Here is a 25,119-nt window from a genome sequence, read left to right as displayed (position 1 = left end):
AAGACTACAGCTGCAGATGCCTGGGTCGCTGCGGCAAGACACGTCGGCACGTCGACGTTGTGGCATGATCCGCGCTCCGTGTCTGCGTGCGTGACCAGGAAGGCCCTGCTCCACTTCGTCTACATGGACAAGCTGCCGCCGATGGACGACCTAGTGCGCGCCACCGGAGCCGGGAAGCAGCCGTCGTCGAGCAGCATGGCACGGTTGCCCGGCAATCTGCTGGAGGCCGCGGAGCGGTACCAGCTGGTGGAGAGGATGCGGCCCCTGTGCGAGAACCTATTGTGCGAGCTGATCACGCGGAAGAACGCCGCGGCCACGCTGGAGCTGGAGGAGAGGACAAAGCGCCGCCGTGAGGCACTCCTTCCTGGCCGAGGCCGAGGCCGGGTGTCCAGCAGTCGCTAGGAACGAGAACAACGACGCGCACCGCCTCGCACGGCAGGGCCCGTGTGTCCTCCCGGTCGGCCCGGGTGCTGCTGCCGGGTGGCATCATCGGCGAGCGCACGAAGCAGCAGCCGCAGTGCGGCAACGGCAACGGAAACAAGAACCCCAGCATGGCACGCGGACTCGACGTGCATCGGGTGGCTGGACGCGCAGCGGGCCGGGTCGGTGGTGTACGTGGGGTGCTACCTCGCCCACTGCGGCTGGAACTCTACGCTGGAGGCCATCCAGCACGGGGCGACTTCAACCGGTTCCTGAGGGTCCTGCTGGACAGCACGCAACGTGCGGACGTGACGCTCGCGCGTGGAGAGGAGCTGCCCGTTCGACGCGCACTGGCTGGTGCTCGCCATGCGCTCGCCGGTGTTCAGGGCCAAGTTCTCCTGGGACAGCAGCCTCGAGTGGTTCAGGGTCCACGACGTGTTCAGGGTCATGCTCCACTTCATCTACACAGACGAGCTGCCCCCGGCGGACAAAGTGCACGGGGCCGCACGCCTGGTCCAAGTGCGAGAGCGAGGCGGAGCAATCCCGCATGTCAAAACTGCTCGTCGGCCTGGAGGAAGAGACCTGCACAGTGGAGCAAGCATAGGAACGGTGGCAGAGCAGTCGCAACGAAGGCGAGGCTCCGTGGTCTACGTCGGCTCGGTGTGTTCCTAAGCACGGCGGGCGCTAGGGTCTATTTTTTATGAGAAAAATAGATGTGAGGGATTAAATGAAAATTATATGTCATTCTAGCACGCCATGTCAATAAAAAAATATCCATGTAGCTGGTATGGATCTGTGATGCATCACTTAGTGATCCACAGATACATTTTCCACGTCTACATGTTCGAGGGCCGCTTGTGTATTTAACACTCTCCTATATATCCCACTCTCCGTGCGCGACGCCTCGGCCTCTCTCTCCGCCTCCCCCATTTCTCTTCCCCTGCGATCCGAGCCAGCACCCGCAGGGAAGACAAGGGATCACCTGGCGATCAGCAGGGCGCGGCCTCGCGATCTCGGTAACCACCATTCCCTCTATAAATTCCTCGTTAGAACTCTTCAATCCTGCTGAGCTCTTGGTCGATGTGAATCCGCCTCAATCCGATCACTTACGATTGGGCCCGCGGCGTTTCTGCGCGCTTTCGGCGATCGGATTGTCTGCTAGGTCCAGCGGATCTGGGGAGCTCAATTCCTTAGTTTCACTGATACGCTTCATCGATTTTGCGGGAATTTATTCGAGGAATCTGGGCGTGTTTGACCGGCTCCGCTCGATTCAGCTTCGTTACCACGCGGGTGCTCGGGAATCTCGGGGAGTTTTTCCTCGCTAGCAGCCCCTGGAATCTGATCCGTTCCCGCGGTTCGCGTGCGCCGTTGCCTCGGATCTGCGTGCTTGTGGCATCGGGTTCCGTGGATCTAGTTGCTGTGGCTTTGTTTCGGTGTTATTATGTTAAATCATCTGCATACTCTGAGTGGATCCATGGGCTGAACCCTTTGCTTTCGTTTCCATCTCAGCGGAGGAGCGGAGATGGGGCTCACGTTCACGAAGCTGTTCAGTCGCCTCTTCGCCAAGAAGGAGATGAGGATCCTCATGGTCGGTCTCGATGCAGCTGGTAAGACCACCATCCTCTACAAGCTCAAGCTCGGCGAGATCGTCACCACCATCCCCACCATTGGTACGCCCCTCATCAACATCCGGTATCATTGCTACTGCTGTTACACAATGTTTATATTGTTATAACTGTCGGTCATTTTGAATGCATGCAGTCTTTGATTTCTAGCTCCAGTTTAGGCCTAGGATTTTGTACTATGCAGGTGTATTGATGTTTCCATCTTACTAAGGCCCCGTTTAGTTCCGAAAATTTTTGGCTACTGTAGCACTTTCGTTTTTATTTGGCAAAAATTGTCCAATTATGGACTATTTAGGCTTAAAAGATTCGTCTCACGATTTCTCGGCTAACTGTGTAATTAGTTTTTTTTTCGTCTACATTTAGTACTCCATGCATGTGCCGCAAGATTTGATGTGACGAGGAATCTTGAAAATTTTTGGTTTTTGGCTTGGAACTAAACGGGGCCTAAGTTGCGATTTCTAGCTCCAGTTTAGACCTAGGATTTTGTACTATGCAGGTGTAATGATTCTTCCATCTTACTAAGTTGCACGATAACTGATTACCTTGGGCTCTAGTAGGAAATTGGATCTAGGGATAATTCACAGTTGATATGTATTTGAATTTCTATACAAATTAATATTATTTTAGAATTTGTATCCAACTTGATACAATGGCGACATGCTTCATCTCATTGGCTTTCTGAAAATTGAGTCCTGTAAGCTAACTTCTACAAGGGACATAAGCTTTGCCAGACTGATGCTAATTGAACTAGTCAGTCATCAGACTATTGTTATGTGCTGTACCTTTTTTAATGGTTGACCTCCTGAGTTCAACCTGAGGTAGTAAGTCTTCCATTAGATAACATTTTCAACATTTTATCTTGTGATGCACATTTTGGACATCTTTAAGATGGTCTTAATAGGATACTTATTTGGCATGCTATCATTTTGTTATCCTAATGAAGCCATTAAATAAATGGAAACTGTTTTCGGAACTAAAATTACCTATATCTGTTTTAAAAGCTTTATTATAGTCATACCAATGACCCATTTTTGGCTTTCTGGATTGCACATGAGTTTTTGAACATATTCTATATTTCGTATTGTTGTTTGTTTTGTTCAGGCGTAATATTATGCTTTTAGTTCAGCTTTATACTCAAGTAAATTTTTTAGGGGCTCTTGCATTCATACCCCTATTTTTATCGATATTGTGATTTTGCCCTTGTTTTTTTAACTTTGTGAATTTGCCCTTGCTTTTTCAAAACGAAGCACCACTTTGCCCCTATTCTGTCATCCTCCCGTAACGGTGTTAACTTTTGTACCAAAGGACAAATATGCCCATGTGATTTTGCCCCTGTTTTTTTAGGGCTATTTGTGATTTTACCCGTAATTTGGAATAAGACACGTATATTGTATTTTGAAAAAAATGGTTATTATATTTGGTCAAATCAGATTTAATATTGAAAAAAATATTCACAATTCACATGTTGGGTGTCTATAGTAGTCCTGACTATAATACCAAAAATGTTAGGAGCAAAATGACAAACGAAATCATCAAGTCAAGTCCATTGTTGCATTCCGGCGAACACCTTGCCTGCAGCCTGCGCTACTTGCCAATGCCATTCAGGTGAACACCTTGCTCTCGTTGTCATTGCCGCTCCTATTCTTGCTGCTCGGTCGATGCATGCAGCAGCGTAGCAAGGTGGTGAGACCACGACGCCTCCTTGCACGCGGCCGCCCGACCGCTCGCCTGCCACGCCCGGCTGCGTGCCCGCTGCCGACGCCGAGGTGTCCACCCAGCTGCGCGCCTGCTTTCCCTCCGCGCAGCGAGCCCACCTGGCCGCGGTGCGAAACCAGCCGCACTGCGAGTTCGCCCAGCCGCGCCCCTGTCGCGCCCGCCGCCGATGCCGCAGCGCCCGCCGTCCGTGCCTCGCCCGCCGATGTCGCGCGCACTGCCCTTCCCGAAAGCTAGAAAGCCAATAGGCATGGGTGGAGTCGTGAACTCGGTGGGGATGGTATAACTGTGATAAGGGCATTTCAGTCATTTCGCATCTGATTGATGTGTTTTATTTATTTTTAAATCGTTTAATCAGTCTCTAAATAACGGTCATCCAAACCAGGGGTAAACGGCTCCTTCGTTTCAAAATAAAAAGGGTAAATTCACAAAGTTGAAAAAATAGGGGTAAAATCACCATTGAACTTTTGGACAGGGGCAAAAACACCCTTTTCTCAAATTTTTATTATTTCCTGTTGTAAGAATTTGCCTTTGTGATCTGAGTATCATTTATGTTTCTTCAATTAAAATTGCTATCCTTGAAAATGCAGGATTTAACGTTGAAACTGTCGAGTACAAGAACATTAGTTTCACTGTTTGGGATGTCGGTGGTCAGGACAAGGTAAGAATTTGCCAAAAACCTTTTTGTTTTGTTTTGTTTATGCCATTTTTTATACCATGCTGTTTGGTGTTTTCCTGTGCTGTATGATAATATGATATTTATCACTTGTATAATGCAGATATATCGCTGCAATCTAATGCCTTATCTTGATAATATGTGGGATACATTTAAATTTGCATAAAAAAGTACTTCAACTTCCAACTTCTTATTTGGAACGTACCTGTCCTTCATAAACATTTGCAGCTTTGTGCTATGTTACTTTTAGCCTGCATGTTCTTGTGGTCTGATGATTTCCGTGCTCTTTTACAGATCCGGCCCCTGTGGAGGCACTACTTCCAGAACACCCAGGGCCTCATTTTTGTTGTAGACAGCAACGACAGAGAGCGTGTTGTTGAGGCCAGAGATGAGCTCCATCGGATGCTGAACGAGGTAATATCGAAGTGTATTACTAGTTGCAGTTGAATGAGCTATGATTGGTGTAGTAATTATCGATGGCATATGGTTGCATTCTTTTTTTGGCCAAGATCAGTCTATTGTTTATTAGTTTCAAATATTTTAGCCTTAAAATAATTTTTTCCCTAAAATTACCTTGCACTGAGGAATGGGATCCTGTACCACTTTCATTTGTTTTAATTTAAGTTTAAAACACTCATGTTAATGTTTTTCATTCTTTGAAAAAGTTTAGTTCTTACGGTTTCATATATCTAGTAACATCATTTTGTTGTCTTATGCTGGCAGGACGAGCTCCGTGATGCTGTGCTTTTGGTGTTTGCAAACAAACAAGATCTGCCTAATGCCATGAACGCTGCTGAAATCACTGATAAGCTTGGCCTGCACTCCCTGCGCCAGCGGCACTGGTATGTGTCCTATCTTTCTGAGTGTGTGCTGTTCTGCACTATTTGATTGACAAAGGAATTGTGAATTGATAAGTCGCAAAAAAAAGGAATTGTGTATTGATACAGAAATAAATAGTATGTATTACAGTAATCTTGCATAAAATCAAATATTTAAACTTAAGCACCAAATATTCTGCTCAGCTTGCAATATTCAAGTGATGTATACTAGGTCTCCTTGACAACAGTATTGAATTTGAAGCGATCCAAATCGTTAATGTGTCCATCTTTACTCACTGCAGGTACATCCAGAGCACATGTGCTACCTCTGGTGAGGGTTTGTATGAGGGGCTTGATTGGCTTTCGAACAACATTGCCAACAAGGTACTTGAACTGCATTACAGTTTGATCAATCAAATGAATATAAGCACATTGATTAAGCTTTTAAGGTGCCTGAGTCTGTAAGATAGTCATATAGCCTACTTCAATGGATTGGTGCAAACATCCACACACAACTTATTTTGCCTAAAACTGGCCAACCTGGTTTTAACAAATTTTTAAGAAAAAATAATGTATTCATTGAGTGCAGCTTGTTATCAATGTATACTAAGGTTCATTTGCTTTTGTTTGCACATTTTCTGTTAGAAATGTGAACCCAAGTTTCATGTTGCTGACCAGTTGTCCTTAATTTCTATATTAGGCTTGAAGCATCTAGGCAGGGCTTCAATCAATGGAAACACTCTGGATACTTGGGTGCAAACTGCCTCTACCATTACAGCTATAAACTATATAGTCGTGACTGTGTCAGATGTGGGGGTGTTTCTGAGAGGATAAAAGGCTCTTTTGGTCAAGGAGCTAGGTATCAGATGTTTTCGTGGTATTATTGTTAATTTTCCGTGCTTCTGTTTTGGTTTGTGCAAGGTATACCATGTCCGACTGTGCTGTGTACTCACCACTGTTCTACATTGTGATTATACTCTCGCCACCTGTCTGAGGCGTTGTACTATCTTGACCTGTCTGGCTGTCTCTTGGCATAGCAAAATGGTCGCCTAATTTGTTAGCAAATCGTTCCTCCTGCGTTTGCCGTTCCATATCTTATGTTTGCTCGGTACTGTCTTGAGGGTTTGTTTGGTGGCTGTGTATTGCTGCACACTTAAGTCTCAACTTTGGGCCCTTTTTCTTCGATTGAACTTGCATCCTGTATTCCTGTATCGTTGGTTGATTTTGAGCACCAAGAGGATTGTGTTACGTCATCGGATTACTGTGCCTCGCAGACTTGGCTAACGAATGTCTGGCCTCGGTCCGCTCCGTGGCGATGACGGCGACCACTAGTCGGTGACCCACGACACATCACACAGCTAGCTTTGGCTCATGAACCGGGCACTTCCAATGAATGTGATCTAATGTATGTAATGGAGATTAAATAGCCAGTATCTTCATATCTCGTTAAAATTGTGTATCTTGATTTTTTTTCTTCAAATGATATCGAAAGATCTTTTGGCGCCAACAGATATCAATAGATATCCTATTTGACTTCTAATTTGTGGTGTTGTTGGAGACTAGGAGTTACCACTATTATGTGCTAGTAAGGTAGTATTTGGGAGGATTGTCCCAGCTAATGTAAATTTTTAGCAACATGGGCTTCCCACAACAGTGGCCGCTAGTCTACTCACCGCCGCTGCCTCGATCTCCCTTCTCTCTACCGGCGACCTCGCCGGTAGCATGAGTAGAGACCCGACCCCTTCACAATTTAAGTTTTTTTTGTTGGCCCTTGATTCCTTGTAATCTAGGGTTTGGTTTCCTGACAACATCGATGAGGTAATGGTGCATTGAAATGACTCAATAAGGTCTCTCTAACCTCTCCTTACCTCGATGATGTTTGCATCCTGAATTATCATTCATGCCTTTTGGTGTTTTCCAAAAAAAAGCAGGGCTTAATAATCTAAAAGTATATGCACTTGACTTGAGTTATCTAGACTCTAGTGAAGGTTGTAACATATCTCTGGATTTGCTCCATCTCCATGGTCCCACCATAGCTATGAGGGCATGAGGCTTGAGACTCATTCTATGGCTCGATCGTGACTCCACAGCTGTGACACCCTGACATTTCCGAGGCATGAAAAAGGTTAAAATTTCTTCACTGGAATCTTGTGTTTCATACTTATGACCGAATATGGCTTGTGTTTATGGCATGTAAACGCGTCCCGTAGAACCCCTACACGGGAGGCTCGTTGAATTTCCTATACAATTAGTCTTGATTTAAGATAAAAAAAACCCTACAATCTAATTCCGGATGTCCATGCTACCTTAATAAATAGCTCCGGGAACAACGGTGCCACAAGCCCAAATAAGGATGGGACAAAAAGCATGGATCCGATCTTTCGAAAAAGAGCATGGATCCTAACGGCACCATAGAGGTATCCATGTTGATGGTACAATAGCATGAATCAAATCCAAGAAGCAACAACATATGGTTCATTTGGAAGAGCGGTGCTACTGGTTATAATTGATGTTTGGTTACAATTTAGGTGCTGTGTTGGCACTGCTACTGGTTACAATTGATGTTTGGTTCAACTCTTTTTCCCCTGCAATATGATTAACAGTGCCAATACTGTAGTCCATTCAAACAAATCCCGTAAATGACCCCACCATCAATTCCCCTGTAGTCCATTTTCATTTCCATTGCCATTACCAGTTTGCAAACCAAGCACTTCCAATGAAAGCTAGATTTGTTTGGTTAGCTTTTGCGGAGGGAGACGTGCGGCGCGGACAGTATCATGCTTCCAAAGGCTTGTATCCTATACCGCGTCAACGGATTACATGACAATCAAACCAAACGGCAACACTAATGTGATCTAGTTCCGCTGTAAACCGATAACAACGGGGCAAAAAGCATGAACCAAACACGATCGATGCTACGGAGTACGAAGCTGCCGATTTTTTTTATTTTTTATTTGCCTTTTTTTAAAGTTTTTTCACAAATATATCCCTGGATGTATGTTTTTGAAAATCTGAACCCTAAGCTCGGTGCACGTCTCGGCGCGGCCAAAGGGTTTAGCGTCTAAGTCAGGGGACACGTCGGCATCAAAGTAGAGCCGGTGGTGACATGGCAGCCAGCTCGGCGCCGAGCTTGGCGCCAAAGATCCTGGCGCCGAGCTGGCCTTACAGGTGGGTCCGTTTCCTTTCTCTCTTTCTTCCTTCATTTTCCTCTCTTCCTTTCTCTCCCACTCTCTCTCGCGCCCGACACCTCCCGCCGCCGGCGCCGCTCCTCCTCGCCATCCCCCGCCCCGACCACCGTCGCTGCTCCCAACCTGCCGTGCACCCCGCCCCGCCGACCGGTTCGGCGCCCATCCCGCGCAAGCCGGCGCGGCTGCGCCCCGCTCCCCCATCCCTAGGCGCCGCGCGCCGGCCGGCCGCCCCGTCGCCCAGGCTGCCTCGCCTCGCCCGCCTCGCCACGGCCGCTGCGCCCCGCCCACCTCGGCGACGACGACTTCTACAGGATGAGGTGCCCTCTAATCTGTTTCTATGCTGTCGAGTTTCACTTGCCAGATAGAGTTGCACGTCAATTTAGAGTGAGACAGCTTTGGCCAACGGCTCCGTTCTCGACTGGCACTGACTTACACAAGTAAGTGTTTTGCTATTTCAATTGTCTCGTGATGGTTCATTTTCATTAATTCCTATATAAGATGAAGTAATGATGACATACATGCACTTTTAATATGTCGTGAAGCTTACATCAAATAGTCGCGTCATATAGCTTAGGCGCCATCGTTTTATAGCATCAATTTCACCCCTAAGAAACTAACATCTTACGTGACGTGCAGGTTGGATCGTCAGAAGAACAGAAAGATTTTTGATTGGGAGAAGCACCACCTCTACATTGAACAATGGGAGCTGTTGCACGACAACGTGGACGAAAACAACGAGCCGCACACGAAACGTGAGTACAGGCGCTACCAAGCTTGGTACTAAGGTGCGACACGTTGCAGGCTGAGGCTACAATGGACAGAAGATGACTACGCCGACATCGAGTCCTCCGACGATGAAGACACGACTTACGACCAAACTACTCATGTAGGAAGGCAGGTGGATGCAGGACCAATCTTGAATAGAGTGGTAAGTCAATTGCCTTATTTTTCACTGTTAAGTTGTATACCAATACATTCTGCGTTTGAGGTCTCTATTTTAGTTAGTATCCTTATAATTAATTTAATCATGTAAAATAATCATGCCTTCAAAAGAGGTCTGGATGGAGTTTGATGCATGACCAAATGGATATTGTGATGACCTGTAGGTGACGGTACAAATTCTGACGGGTTTAGTCATAGTAGTTGTTTAGTGAATTTTTCTTCTACAAAAGAAAACAAAACTTGTTGCTATCTGTTGAGAAGTAAATGTAGGAGTTTTAATTAGAAGCTAGCTTTATTAAAACAAGCTTTGTTTGGAATTTTATAAGAAAAAACAAGCTTTGTTTGTAATTTTAGAAGAAAAAAAGTTTCTGATTGTGGTTAGTTCATTACTTAATGCTTATGTTTGGTTGTGGAGGAGGCAACACACCACCACAATCTTATTGAAAACTTTGTTGCAGGACAATACCCACGTCGGCTATGCCGTGCGGCTGCTCGTTATAGTTGCAGGACAGCCACGACGCAAGACGTGCATGTTCCTTCCGCAGGCAGAGGAGGCTTAGGTTCGTCTAGCCAAGTACCTACAGGGTCCATAGGCATTGCGTACGAGGACGAGGATGAGGACGACGACGAGGTGGACCAGAGACACGAGGAGCTTGGCCCATCTCAGCTCCAGGACGCTCCCTAGACTCAGCCTACACAGCCTTCAGGCACTAGGCGCCGTCGTCCACCTGACCCTTACACTCTAGACACCGACGCTCTTGGTTATAAGGGTAAGGGTAAGACTACGAGGCAGTGGGGGTTTATGGTAGATGTTATTATGTACTATTATGGACTTTGTGGACTTTTATTATGAACTATTGTAGACTGTATGGACTATTATTATCGACTATGAACTACTATGGACTATAATTATGGACTGTGTGGACTATTAATATGCTCATGTATATGGTTTCAAATGAATGTGACATATATTTGTATGTTTGAACATGTTGTATTGAGGTTAAATATTCATCTCATATTTGTGTATGGATTGCATAAAAAAATAGGGGAAATTTTGCCAAATTTGTTTGCCTAAAGTACCTATTAATCAACGCCATCAATTTTTCTGGTTCATTAAGTAATCAATTTGTTTTTTGTTATGAGTATGCATGTATGCCTCTCGGCCTACCGCATTAGTTGAGATTATCTTTTCTTTCATGCAAAAGAACCGAACATGATTATGTACCACATTGGTTGAGATTTTCTTTTCTTTCCTTCCATTTTATGCAAAAGAACTGAACATGATTGAAGTCTGAAATCGAATAGGCTTTTCAGTCATGTCACCGTCGAATAGACTTTTCAGTGTCCTTCGAAATAGTGATTGAAGTCTGAAATCGAATAGGCTTTTTTGTCATGAAATCTAGGCTCTCCAGTGTCCTATAATATAAGCTTTTAAGTGATTTTGAGTAGACTTTTCAGGAGCATTTACAACACAATACAACGGCTAGCAAACAATGGGAGGCTACTATGGAGAAGGTGCAACACAATTTGCTATGTGGCCACACTACTAGGATGACCCTATCTTATTCACATGGCACATCCATGTGTTTGTTGTTTGGTTTAATTATCTAAGGCATGTTAGGTTTAGTTGAAGGAACTATGTACTCTTGTTTGGTACATGTTCTCACATGCAATTTCGTGTGCTTTTTGTTCGCTTTAATTACCTAAGGCATGTTAGGTTTAATTTAGGACCTCTGTACCCTAGTTCGGTACATGTTCTCACATGCCATTTCATGTGTTGTGTGTGTTAAATTATATAATGCCCTACTTTGTTAGGTTTTGTTTGCAGCACGTGATATATTTCACTATGTCCGCAATATTAAACTAAATATTATGACCATAAATAATAAAAACAACTACATAATAAAAAGTTTAATACTATGACACATTAAACAACATAATAATACTAGAAGTACATGCTGACAAACTAAATAACGTAGTACATGACCTAAGCATGCACATACTTAAAGTGCATTACATGACAACACAATGAAAAGTCCAATAGTAGATAATATTGTTCATGAATAAACCATAGAACTAGCAAGTAATGGAGACTACTGAGTGCAACGAGACCACTTTCTCTTCCTTAGGGCATCGAGATTCTCCTCCATCGCTGCTTTCGCTCGGCGTGCACGCTCAAGCTTCTTCTCCCTCTCCTCCCTGTACGCAGCAACACACCTCCTTTCCTCCTCTTCCTTATGCTCCTTTTCTACAGCCTCCTTTGTGCATCTCTTCTCCATCATCTCCTTATTCTCTGCCTCCCATCGCAACAGTTTCTGCATCCATTCCTTATCTTTAGGCTCGATCTCATTGTTGATCCACTGCTCAAAATCACAGAGCGATGGAGGGGTCTGCAACAAATGCAATTATTACAAAACAAAAAAAATCATGCAAGATGTCATATGACACAAAATAATTATTACACAACATCAATCCCTCGCCATCTTGTTAATGCGGCGCTGACGAAGTGTAGACTCAAACGCAAAATTGGAACACATCCAATACCTCTGCCTATACGTGTCCTCTTCATCGGACTTGGCTACCTTGCAAGGATCGCCGCAAAAGCACATGGGCACTAGAACACCACTAGGCAGAGGCAATGGGTCAAAGGCATTTCCGGTCATCCGTCCATAACTATAATTTAGCCATTTTCGTTCTAAGAACCAAAAGCAATTAACATTAAACCCTACACCTAGGGTTTCCCATTTGATCCATAACAATGAACCCATAACATAACAACGTGCGCTGAGGTTACCTTGGTTTGCTTGCTTTTCCACTCCTTGGCATCCTACGGTTGTATAATATAAATATTAAAATTGCATGAAACCCTAAGTAATGACGATTCTTAAGTTAAAAAATCTGACTAATATATACCGAATCGATGTGAAAAAAATAGGAGGGAGCGAGGATACCTTGCTCTCAAAGATCTACAGATCAAATCAAAGTTTCCAAGGTCCAATATGCCAATTCGTGTGGTAGGGCAAAGTGGGGAGAGAAAAAACCCGAGAGGAGGAGAAAGAAGAGAAAGAAGGCTCAGGTAGGAAGGTTGGGCGCCGGGTTAAAACACCACCTCGATGCCATAGATGTTGACGCCGAGAATGACGCTAATAACCTTAGCGCCAATAACCCTGGCGCCGTGCTACCTGCCTAGTCAGCGTCCACGCTGCCAACGTGGCCCCGACCTAGGCGCCAAACCCTTTGGCACCGAGACTTGTAAGCTCAGCACCACCAACGATGGCGCCGAGCTAAGGGTCCAGATTTTGAAAGCATACCTCTAGGGGCATATTTGTGAAAAACTTTCAAAAAAGGGCCAAAAAACAAAAAAAAATCGGACGGAGCTACGGCGGTCTTCATGCTTCCTCTCAAGTATGGATGGAGACAGGGTTTCAAGCGACGTGACGTGAATAAATGTCCCCATTGCTTCCTCAGCCGTGCAACATCAGAGGCTTAGAGGCGAGCATAGTCGGAGTCAGAACACTTGTTTAGTGTAGCTTTCTCGTGTGAGCTGTGAATTCTGGTAGATAGCACAAGCGCAAGAGGAAGCTAGAGCATGCAGATGCACTAGGGCCCTTTTTGGTAGCTCTCTCGGTCTATCCATAAACAGATAAGGGGGGTGTTTGGATTCACCTCCTAAACTTTAGTCGCTACCCCATCGGATGTTTGGACACTATTGACAACCAAAATTATCTATTGTGCGAAGATCAAAACTTCTGACCCCTACCAGAAATTTTGATGCTCGCTTGGAGGTGCTAGCTTTGTGCGAAAATCAAAACTTCTGACCCCCTATCAGAACTTCTGATTTTCGCGGTCTGAATTAGGGAGAGTCCAAACTCGTTCCCAACTTTTCCAAGCTCATGGGAAACTTGAAAAATAAGTCTAGGAGAGGTTTTCTACTTGGATAAGACCATCCCCATCTATATATATGAGAGGATCATGGCTGGTCGATTGAGTTCCCATCTATCCAATCAACACAAAAACACAACAAATCAATCTACTACCTCTTTTTACCCTCTCTTTCCCTCTACCTCTTCTCCTCATTCTTCGTCGGTGCTGCATGGCTAGAGGATCGATGACGATGATGCTCTAGAGCGGTAAGGCTAGCTAGGGTATCCCATAGCCGCTGCATGCCTCGACGGGGTCCCTCATGGGCGTGTGGGGTTTTGGGTATCAAGAGACCTCGCCGGCATGTCTTTTGTATCGCACTCCTGGCGAGGCTCCTCCAGCGACGTCTCTTATGTATCATGCTCATTGCTGGAGGCACAAGGTCTAGGTGTGGACATCCCCTAGGCATCGGCCAATCCAAAAATCATCTAGGCCCTACATCAAGCGATCTAGCTCCTTATCGAGTGTGTGACCTAATTAAGCGTCAACACACTTTTTGGCGACTCCGCTGGGAAACGATTGGTTTGGCTATCTCCTATAGCCGATCTTTCTGACCTAGCCTATTTGTTGGTTCCAATCTATCCTTCTTGTGTTTATCATTACCATTGCATTTGGCCCAAAAGGCAGATAGCATCTGGTCTTGATCCCCTTTTATCAAGATGTGGAACAACGGTTGCAACGGCGAGTTCACCGGTCCAATGGGTTAGGTGTAACACCCTCGGTGTTACACCATAAATCATTTACTAAAACATGTCATGAGCATCATGTTTATGTGTTAATGCATGTAATAGAGTGTGGAGATCAATTTCGATAACTCGAAACGATCAACAAAAATGCAAAACGAAAGTTGATTCGATAGACATGTTATATCACTTAGGGTTTAAAACTAATTTTTATTAAGCAAAAATGCTATAGAACATGTATGTGATACTTAAATAAAGTTTGAAGTATAAACTTTGTAGACGACAATGAAATACTTGTAGTCGAAAAATGATTGTTAGCTTAGAAATCGCAAATGGAAAACAAATTCAGCTCAAAAACAGAAATTTTCAAGTCTGCCAACAGTTAGACACTACTATGTTTAGCAATTTACTATGAGAGATTAGGTTAAGGAGTGGTGTAGTGTTATAGCTCGAGTTGGTAGTCTCATGTGCCATCTTGAGCATGGTGAAGATGGTTTAGGTCCTTAAGCAACCGTTTGGTCGTATTGAAGGCTTTAAAATTCATGCGTGTCATGGTTTTGGGCTGGTTGGCCACGTGGCCACAGTCACCACACTCGAGCGTTGCCATGTTGGTCGCGCATGTGCGTGCGCGTGCTACCACATGTGGCCGGCTGTGGCCACCTCTCGCCTAGCTAGGTCTCGGCTGCCGCTGGCCCCGCCACACAGTGCCACCACCGCTGCTACCGACTGCCCCGCACGCGTCGTGAGGGAGCCGCTGCCGGCGCCATTAACTCACCGTCGCATCCACACTACCAACCCACCTCGTGTCGCGACGCTGCCGCTACCGACGCCACTACGACACTATGCTGCTGTCGCTCGCCTTGTCCTTGTTCCCACATGGGCTACCCTGCGCCATCATCCCGCCTTAATGGTGCTGCGGCCGTGCCTACCGCGCACCCACCTGCCTCTGCATGTGCGCATGTGGTTTTGGCTGTAGTGTCGTGTAGCGGGTGTGTAGATGCTACCTTAAGTCCGGTCGGCCATGTCCTACCAAGGCGTGGATGAGCCAAACCCACTGCTGTGCCCCGTCTCTCTCTCCCTCTGTTTTCTACCGTCGTCGGGTCACGTCACGATGAAGCCAGAGAGCGAGCACCTCTCATCAATTTCTCATGCTCGCATCTCCGCCCTCACGTCTCCTCTCCAACCGACCCCACCCCACCTTGAGTCACGTCACACCGAGCTCTAATTTTGGAGCTTTGCCACCATCGTGCAGTTAAGGCCCGTCGTCGTCTACGTCATGGCCAGTTTCCACCATTTCATTCCACACCAATCCACCTGCCTCACATGCTTTGCCTCTACCTCCACTTCACCCTACGTGCCTCACTTACACCTCTACCGCCTTGCTGTAGCTACCGACGAGGCTGCGCCGTCTCAGAGCGCCGCCGTACCCCTCCGGTCATGCATGGCCAGCCCTTATCCGCTGACCGTTCCCTCAACCATCACCACAGCTATGACCGGGGTAAGCTAGGGTTGCTCACACGCTAGCCAATAGCTTCACGGTGGTCTAGGATGGCTGGTACGGCGGCGCCACTGTTGCACGTGGCCACTCGCCATGGCCACCGCTCCCGCAAGCTCCGCTGCTCCTATAACTTAGTCTAGTGTAGGCGCTAGGACTTGAAAGTGCATTTGCCCCCTATGTGGGTTTTGGTGTATTGATGACATCCAAATTAGGGACTAATGTGATCTTAATGAGATATGTCATAGCTATTAGTCCCATGAAAGATTCAAAGAGTTGATAAAGATGAAATGGTATCCCTCAATTCTTGAAGTTGTAAAGGCGCACGAACTCAAAACGTTCTCCAAAGGTTTTATTTTTGTTTTTGAGTTTAGGATCCGCTGCACTATAAAGAGGGATGCAAACTTAGTTGGTCTAAGGAAGATAGAGTGCTCAAGCATAAAAATAAAATCAAAAGAGAGACACTCTAGCACTCCACGAGCACGTAGATTATTTTTTGTGACTATCGGAGCGGTATAGGGAGAAGAAGAAGGACCTACACATGGTTTTTATTGACTTGGAGAAGGCTTATGATAAAATACCAAGGAATGTTATGTGGTGGGCTTTGGACAAACATAAAGTCCCAACGAAGTACGTCGGGCTCATTAAGGACATGTACAACAATGTTGTAACTAGAGTTCGAACAAGTGATGGAGACACGGATGACTTCCTGATTAGGATAGGACTACATCAAGGGTCAGCTTTGAGCCCTTATTTGTTTGCTTTAGTGATGGATGAGGTCACAAGGGACATACAAGGGGACATCCCTTGGTGTATGCTTTTCGCGGACGATGTAGTGCTAGTTGATGAAAGCCGGACAGGAGTGAACCAGAAACTGGAGTTATGGCGGGAGACTTTGGAGTCCAAAGGTTTTAGACTCAGTAGAACTAAAACTGAGTATATGAGATGTGATTTCGGCACTACTACTCGGGAGGAGGAAGATGTTAGTTTGGAAGGTCAAGTAGTGCCTAGGAAGGATACCTTTCGATATTTAGGATCAATGCTACAGAGGGACGGGGATATTGATGAAGATGTTAGCCATAGAATCAAAGCAGGGTGGATGAAGTGGCGGCAAGCGTCTGGTGTCCTATGCGACAAAAGGGTACCACAGAAGCTAAAAGGCAAGTTTTATAGGACGGCGATTAGACCTGCTATGTTGTATGGTGCAGAATGTTGGCCTACGAAAAGACGACATGTTCAACAGCTAAGTGTCGCGGAAATGCGTATGTTGCGTTGGATTTGCGGTCATACAAGAAGGGATCGAGTTCGGAATGATGATATACGTGAGAGATTAGGGGTAGCGCCAATTGAAGAAAAGCTTGTCCAACACCGGTTGAGATGGTTTGGACATGTGCAACGGAGACCTCTAGATGCACCGGTGCGTAGCGGAATCCTAAGCCAGGACAGTAACGTGAAGAGAGGCAGAGGAAGACCGAAGTTGACTTGGGTAGAGGCAATAAAAGGAGACTTGAAAGGATGGAATATACCCAAAGACTTAGCCTTAGATAGGAGTGCTTGGAAGACAGCTATTCACGTGCCTGAACCTTGATTGCTTCTGATGGGTTTCTACTCTAGCCTACCCCAACTTGTTTGGGACTTAAAGGCTTTGTTGTTGTTGTTGTTGTTGATCGGTGTCGGAAGTCCTGACGTAAGCTGGAACTACCAACCGTCGGAAGTCATGACTCATACCGGAAGTTCTAACTCCTAGTCACTTAGCCTACACGGTGACTGTGGACGTCGAAAGTCCTGACCTGAGTCGAAACTCCCGACAGTCAAAAGTCCCGACCCAAGCCGGGAGTCCCGACACCTGTGGTTCTGCTGGCTGGATGTCTATGCCCATCGGAACTTCCGACCAACGGAAGTCCCAGACCTTATCGGGAGTCCCAACACCTGGAGCTTTACTGGCTGACTAACTGCACACGTCAGAAGTCCCGATGCACGTTGGGAGTCCTGACTGTCGAAAGTCCCGATGTTTGTTGGGAGTTTCGACATTGACTTGCACGCGTGGACTTGTGACCCTGTGTGAACAGTGCTTTCTATTAACATCGGAAGTCCCGAGATCTACGTCGGAACTTCTGACATAGATCTGAACGGTTAGATTTCTACTAAGAGTATAAATAGCCCTCTCTTCACTTCTAACCATTACGGACTCATTCACAGCTGACCAAACTTTGTCCCAATAGCTCCCAAGCAAGAAAGGCACCCCTCTCCTCCCTCCTTTACTCCAATCTTCGATTCCCCTAGGGTTTTGAGTGAAAGGAGAGTGGATTAAGTGAGAGAATCACTTTGGCAAGCTTGAGCACTTGATTTCTTCGTCAAGCCAATTGATTTTGCATCTATTACTCTTGGGGCTTTGCCCCTAGCCAGCTAGGCATTGCCCAAGAGCCTTCATCTTGTGGAAGAGCCTTGAGAAGTTTGTATTACCCTTTGATTTCTTAGTGGAAAGCTCAAGTGACCTTTATGGTCGCTTTGAGAGAGGCAAGGTGGAATAGACTCCGACCTTTGTGGTTACCTCAACAACGAGGACGTAGGAGCTCCTTTGTGGGGTTGCCAAACCTCGGGATAAATCTTTGTGTCCCGTGTGCTTATTGTTGTAATTGCTAGAGACTACTTGTATTTGTTTGTCTCTCTCTCTTGAACTTCATTTTAGGGTTTGGACTCGATCTACGGTTTGGAGGCATTACGTCGTCAAGGGAGTTACCCAACATCTTCACCAAACCACTAGAAAGTGGGGTTGCAAGATTATTTATCCACAAAGTTAAATTTAGCACTACTTTTGTAGTTCACGTAGGCATCGGGACTGCTGACGTTTGTGCCAGAACTTCTGACAACATTGGGAGTTCTGACCCAAACGCCGGGACTTCCGACATTGACTGACAAATTTGAACTTAGCATTTATAGTTAATTTTTAGATATGCCTATTCACCCCCTCTAGGCATTGTTAGATCCTTTCAATTGGTATTAGAGTGAGGTCTTCTTTTAACGCTTCATCGCATGAGAAGAAACAATGTCGGAGTCTGACAAGATGCAAGCCGTTGCCGCCGAGATAGCCAAGAAAATAGCTGAAGAGTTGATGGCTGCTCAATTCAAGCTCTTTCAAGATGAAATGAAGAAGATACAAGAGGAGATGAGCGAGATGAAGGAAGAATTGAGCAAGAAGGTTGATGATGCAATAAGTGACAAGAATGAAGCAAACAAAGATGCCGCTAGTGATATTGGAGCCGGTGAGCATGCTCATGGAAAGGGAATATATTCAAACATGAGCTTTGACTATGGACAACTCATAAAAGGTTCAACACTACATACTCCGTCCGTCAATATTGGCAAGCCACCTCACTTTGATGGAACAAGATACACCGATTGGTCTTACAAGATGAAGATGCATCTCATTGCCGTAAGACTTTGGGAAGTTGTGGATGTTGGTGTGATGATTCCTACTGATCAAGATAGAGAGATAACTCTAGAAGAAGTGCACAACCTCCATCAAAATGCACAAGCCATAGCATTGCTTGTGTCAAGCCTAGCTCCGGATGAGTTTAGAAAAGTGAATGGAATGGAAAGTGCAAAACAAATTTGGGATACTTTGAAAGTATCATTTGAAGGAGATAGAAGTGTGAGAAAAGGCAACATTGAGTTACTTCATGGTGAATTGGAAAGATTTGTGTTCTTGCAAAATGAAACAACCCAATCCATGTTTGATAGGCTTATGGCATTGGTCAACCACATAAGAGCTCTTGGAAGCACCAAATGGGATGACAACAAGGTTGCTAGAAAGATGTTGAGAACCTATAGAGCCAAGAACAACATGCTAGCATCCATGATCATGGAAAGGCCTAGTTATGATGAGATGACACCCCAAGAAGTTCTTTCAAAACTCAAGCATCATGAGTGTCTAGATGAAGATGCAATCAATGCTCACAATTAAACTCCTAATGCAATGGGATACAACAAGAGTGCAGCCCTTAAAGCAACTCAATAACATGAAGGTCAAGGTTTAAGTCAAGAGAAGAAGAAGAAAGTGAAGGATGATTCCTCAAGTGGAGAAGAAGATTCTGATGCGGAGGTTGCATTTGTGATTAGAAATCTTAGAAAGTTTATGAAGAAGAAGAGCAACCGCAAGACCTATGGTGATGGAAAGAGAAGGTTCAAAAAGAGATTTTGCTATGGATGTGGTCAAACCGGTCACTTCATAGCCGATTGTCCTAATGAGAAGAAGAAGCACAAGCATGAGAAGGATGAAGACAAGAAGAACAAATGCAAGAAGAGAGGTGAAGCTCATCTTGGGGAAGAATGGGAGTCAAGTGATAGTGACTCAAGTGATGATGAGAAGAAGAAGAAGGGAGCCACAAACATCGCCATCCACCACTCTTCTTCACCGATCATGATCTTCCCTGACTCAACTTCACCACCAAAACTCTTCCCCAACCTATCTTCACCACCGAAGCTCTTCTCCAACCTCATTGACAATGACTATTACACTCAAACTTGCCTCATGGCAAAAGGGGAGAAGGTACATGTTACACCCAATCTCTCTAGTGATGAGTATGATAGTTGTGATGAGAACATAAAAGAAATTGAAGCAACCATGATAAAGAAATTTGGTAAAAAGGCCTTCACTAAAATAAGAATGCTAATGAAGAAATTAAAGAAGAGGGATAGATGCTTAGAGTTGTAAGGAGATATAATCACTCAAGAGAGAGAGAAAAACCTTGCACTTGAAGCATCTATCGTTGAGGAAAAGATGAAGGTTGAGAAGTTAACCGTAGAATTGTCTTTAGCCAATAACTCAATTGGAAAATTAACTAAGGAACATTCCTCGGTTAATGATCAAGTAGCTAGCCTCAAGAATTAGAAGAGTATATCTTAAGAAAGCCTCACAAGCTTGGAAGAAAAATACTGAAATCTTGAGCTAAACTATAGTACTTTTTGGGCTAGCACTTCAACTTCTCTTAAGGCAACCGAAGACTCTAATGTCTCCACTAGCAATGGTTGTGAAAGATGCTATAAAATTGATGTGAATGCATATACATCTAACCTTGTTGAGTTATAGAAGAAAGACAAGGAGATTCATAGGTTGAAGATGATCTTGAAGAATGGGTGCAAGTGTCAAGAGCAATCCAATAAGGCTATATACAAGTCATCAAGGCACCCATCAATCAAGGAAGGCATTGGCTACAATAGGTATGATGGAAAGGCAAATGGAAGAAACATGATCAATGGTGTGCCTTGTGTGAAGTTCAACAATGACATTGCTCTTGATGAGCTTATATGCAAGGCCAACAACAAGATCTACATTCCAAAGATCCAACCTACAAGTAACAAGACAAAGCAATCCAATGTCCCCAAGCCACAAGCACCACTTCCACGGTGCTATGCTAGTGACTATATGTGTTGTTGGGGCAAGGATGGAAAGATTGTGGTCAAGTATGTTGGTGCCTAAAAGAGAAAGGAAATTATGAGGAGTGTTTAGGTGCCCAAGTTTTTTGTGACTACCCCCTAGGACCCAAATCTTTTTGGGTACCTAAAACAAAAGCTTAATTTGTCTTTGTAGGAATATTCCTCCGGTGGAACAAGTTGAGTGTTGGATAGTGGATGCACCAATCATATGACCGGAGAGAAGGACATGTTCACATCATTCCAACCAAGTTATGTTCAAAGTGGAAATATTGTGTTTGGTGACAATGGAAAAGGAGAAGTCCTCGGTTTGGGTAAAATTGCTATTTCAAATGATAATTCCATTTCAAATGTTTTACTTGTAAATTCGTTGAGATACAATTTGTTGTCCGTCTCACAACTTTATGAGATGGGCTATAATTGTCTCTTTACGGATAAGGGTGTGGAAGTCTATAGAAGGAAGGATTCCTCTATTGCATTTACATGTCATTTAAAAGGGAAACTCTATCTAGTTGATTTCACATCAAATAGAGTAAATCCCGAGACTTGTTTAATGGCAAAATTTAGCATGGGTTGGTTATGGCATCGCCGACTTGCCCATATTGGGATGAGGAACTTGGCCAAACTTCAAAAAGGCGAACACATCCTTGGACTAACAAATATTTCTTTTGAGAAAGATAGGATTTATAGCGCATGCCAAGCGGGAAAACAAGTTGGAGCTAAACATCCCGTCAAGAATGTTGTGACAATCGAAAGGCCATTGGAGTTGCTTTACATGGACATATTTAGACCCATCGCTTATATAAGCATTGGTGATAACAAATATGGTTTCGTAATTGTTGATGATTATTCTTGTATCACTTGGGTATTCTTTTTGCGTGAAAAGAGTGAGGTCCAAGGTATCTTCAAGAAGTTTGCAAGAAGAGCCCAAAATGAGTTTGATGTCAAAATCAAGAGAGTTAAAAGTGACAATGGGACAGAGTTCAAGAACACCAATATTGTAGAGTTTCTTGATGAAGAAGAAATCAAGCATGAGTTTTCGGTTCCATACACTCCATAACAAAATAGTGTTGTGGAAAGGAAGAACCGAACGCTCATAGAAGCCACAAGAGCAATGTTGGATGAGTACAAGACTCCAACCAACTATTGGGCGGAAGCGGTCAACATGGCATGCCATGCTATCAACCACTTATATCTTCATAAGAAATGAGAAAAGACCACCTACGAACTTCTAACCGGTAAAAAGCCTAAGGTGCACTACTTTAGAGTTTTTGGATCCAAGTGTTTCATACTTAACAAGAAATTCAAAAGCTCTAAGTTTGCACCAAAGGTTGATGAAGGTTTCATGCTTGGTTATTGTGCTAACGAACATGGATATCATGTTTTCAATAAAACCACCGGTTTGATTAAAATCATAGTAGGTGTGACTTTTGATGAAACCGATGGCTCTCAAAAAAGAGCAAGCCAATGTTGAGATTGTAGGTAATGAAGAAGCTACACACAAAGCAATCAAGAAGCTTGCCATTGGTGAAGTAAAGCCCATCAAAGACGAAGATGAAGACCATGTTGTGCTCGATGATCTTGATCCAACCATTCATCATGTTTCATCCAATGAACATGGTGAAGCTTCCGCAACAAGAAATAATCAAGATGGGAGATCAAATGAAGCACAAGGTCATTCTCATGAAGATGGTGTTAATAATGAGCAAGCTCAACCTCAACTCAACAATGAAGAAAGAAGTGAAGTCAACCCTCCACAAGCTCATGATTGTGATCCTCCATTCGATCATGACCATGATGATGATGATGGCCTTATCCAAAGATCAACTCAAGTGCCACATCCTAGAGTGCATCAATCCATTCAATGGGATCATTCTGTTGATAACGTATTTGTGGCAGAACCACCTAATCTAATGCCTCACAGGAGTGCTTGTCTTCCATTAGACACTAAGCACTCGAGGGAGAACACTAAATTACTCGGTTTCATCAGGCACACCCCAGGGGAGAACCCGAAAATCTACATTTTGGCCATCAGGATCACAAATGAGAGAATAAAGCTTACATCATTCTTAACCATTTCTTACATCACTTGTAGTACAACATCAGAGTATGATATGTAGCACTATAAAAGCGGAATGTAATCATATTATCAGAGTTATGACCAGTTTAATTTAACAGCAGAATATAAATATGTGATTAGAATTATAGCGGAAATAAATAGATATTCATAGCATGATGAAGCATGAGTATATAAGTTATGACAACAGATTATAAATCTTTCATTTATGAAAACATTTGGTGAGAGTTGTAAATAAATAACAACTACGATCGCAGCGCAAAGGAATCCTCGTTGAGCCCACTAGGAGGTATCCACACATAAAGGTCAGCTCTAGCATCCACCTGTCACCTGCAACAGGGGGAATAAAACCCTAAGTACTCAATTATACTCAGCAAGTCTTACCCGATGGGAGAAAAGAAAAGACTCCAAGGATATGCAAGGCTATCTGGCTTGTGGGTTTATTGTATTTGCAGAAAGCATTACTAAGCGTGCGTCCTTATATTCGATTTTTATTAAGAGCCATATTGGTTCATTAACTAACCATTCTATGTAAGCACCTGTGCTACTTTCAAGCAGGTGGTAAGCAATCAGATTTCCTTTTTCCATCTTTCATTCTTCAGTTCTTACTACGATGCTAGGCATGAAACAAGCCGTACCGGATTGCCCAGTGATTCGTGAATCAATGCCCCCAGCTGGGTACCCTGAAAACACATGCCCCGCTTGTACCCAAGGCACAAGCAGGACCAACCCATCAGTCTCCTGTCCTAGGTGTCCAGGTCCCCGTCCAAACTTGGACTCCATGCCCCCGACCCTAAGTCCCGGACTCAATGCGGTGCAAGGACCTCCACCATCCCCACCTCCAATCAGTCGGTCCGGAAAGAGCCGAATCTGCGACAAGAGAGCAACAAGTCTCCAAGCACCCATACCCACGTATGTGCTCGAGATAATAAGTCTGTGACTTGCCTCGATGGCTTATGCAACGACTAGTCCTCAACCGACCAGACAGGGAAAGCAGTGTAACCAAGCCATGCCCCGCGTCCACGGCGACACAACCTCTTACACCCACCAATACCCAAATCATATCCCTGCCCGGTCACCATTTTTCCTTTCCACCATTTATATCTTTGAAGTGATAATAATCCAGTAATATATTTCCTATCTCTCGCGAGTGACAGGCAATCACTCGACTTCTACCGGAGTCCTATAGCATAGCATTCTACACGATCCTGTCGTACTAGTAATACTCATAGGATAAAGATATATATCTGCAAGTGGGTTTCAATCAACTCCTTAAAACTTAATGCACAAATATACTTTAAACTACAGAAAAGTAGGGGTTATGCACCGGTGCTTGTCTAGGTAAGATATATTAAAAAGTTAGTGTCTGCATCTTCAGATCATCCACCATCAGCTAAATAACAAGCCCATTGCATCATCTCCTGGAGAGAATACCATTACACCATCTTCGGATTCCCAATCATCCTTCAATTGATCCGTTGATCCATCATCGTACCTATATGATATGCAATGCAATGCAATGCAAAGACATAATTAATCAACTGCAATCGTGACCCATAAAATACGACGTACGCCTCTCGAGTTCACGAGCAGTTCTAACGACGACCGTACTTAGGCTACATAAACACGTTGTCAGATAAGGCATTATTTCCCAACAATAATTTTAGTTATATAAACCAAGGTGTTTCTTTATTTTATTCTATCCATTTAATCTTTATTTGGAATAGGGCATCATTATCTATTTAGCAAACTAATTATTCTGGAGCTACCCAAAAATTACAGCAGGTACCTAATATCGTTAGGAGCCTACTGTACAAATTTTAGATTCAACAATATTACCAATTTATCATGGGAATTCCTACAAGTTTATATTTTTCAATATTAAGTGCCTTAAGTTAATTATATAGCTTCCAAGAATAATATCACCCTATGTGAACAAACTGGACTCACAGGTAGATCATGATTTTAGGAGACTAACAAAACTGGTTTCACCATTTTATGATTTTTATTTGATTTATTGCGGATTTACAAACTTTAGCCATTTCAAACAAATAATAAATCTAGCAGAAAAAGAAAAACGCTTCACGGCGGCATTAGGCCCAGTCGGACAAGGCCGGCCCAGGCAATG

General features: G+C 44.3%; 1 protein-coding gene across 1 annotated transcript; it reads left to right on the top strand.

Moving 5' to 3' along the window:
- The first annotated feature begins 1,287 nt into the window (after positions 1 to 1,287).
- LOC136516984 (ADP-ribosylation factor 2) lies at positions 1,288 to 6,317 on the top strand. The gene is made up of 7 exons (XM_066510498.1): positions 1,288 to 1,436; positions 1,930 to 2,090; positions 4,349 to 4,419; positions 4,729 to 4,848; positions 5,158 to 5,276; positions 5,555 to 5,636; positions 5,953 to 6,317. The coding sequence occupies exons 2-7, from the start codon at positions 1,943 to 1,945 to the stop codon at positions 5,956 to 5,958; spliced, it is 546 nt and encodes a 181-aa protein (XP_066366595.1). The 5' UTR covers positions 1,288 to 1,436; positions 1,930 to 1,942; the 3' UTR covers positions 5,959 to 6,317.
- The last annotated feature ends 18,802 nt before the right edge of the window (positions 6,318 to 25,119 follow it).

This window comes from Miscanthus floridulus, chromosome 17, assembly GCF_019320115.1.
Source record: "Miscanthus floridulus cultivar M001 chromosome 17, ASM1932011v1, whole genome shotgun sequence".
NCBI classification, from domain to species: Eukaryota; Viridiplantae; Streptophyta; class Magnoliopsida; order Poales; family Poaceae; genus Miscanthus; species Miscanthus floridulus.
The sequence above is the reverse complement of the archived record's forward strand: the minus strand, read 5'-3'. Positions and strand labels throughout refer to the sequence as shown.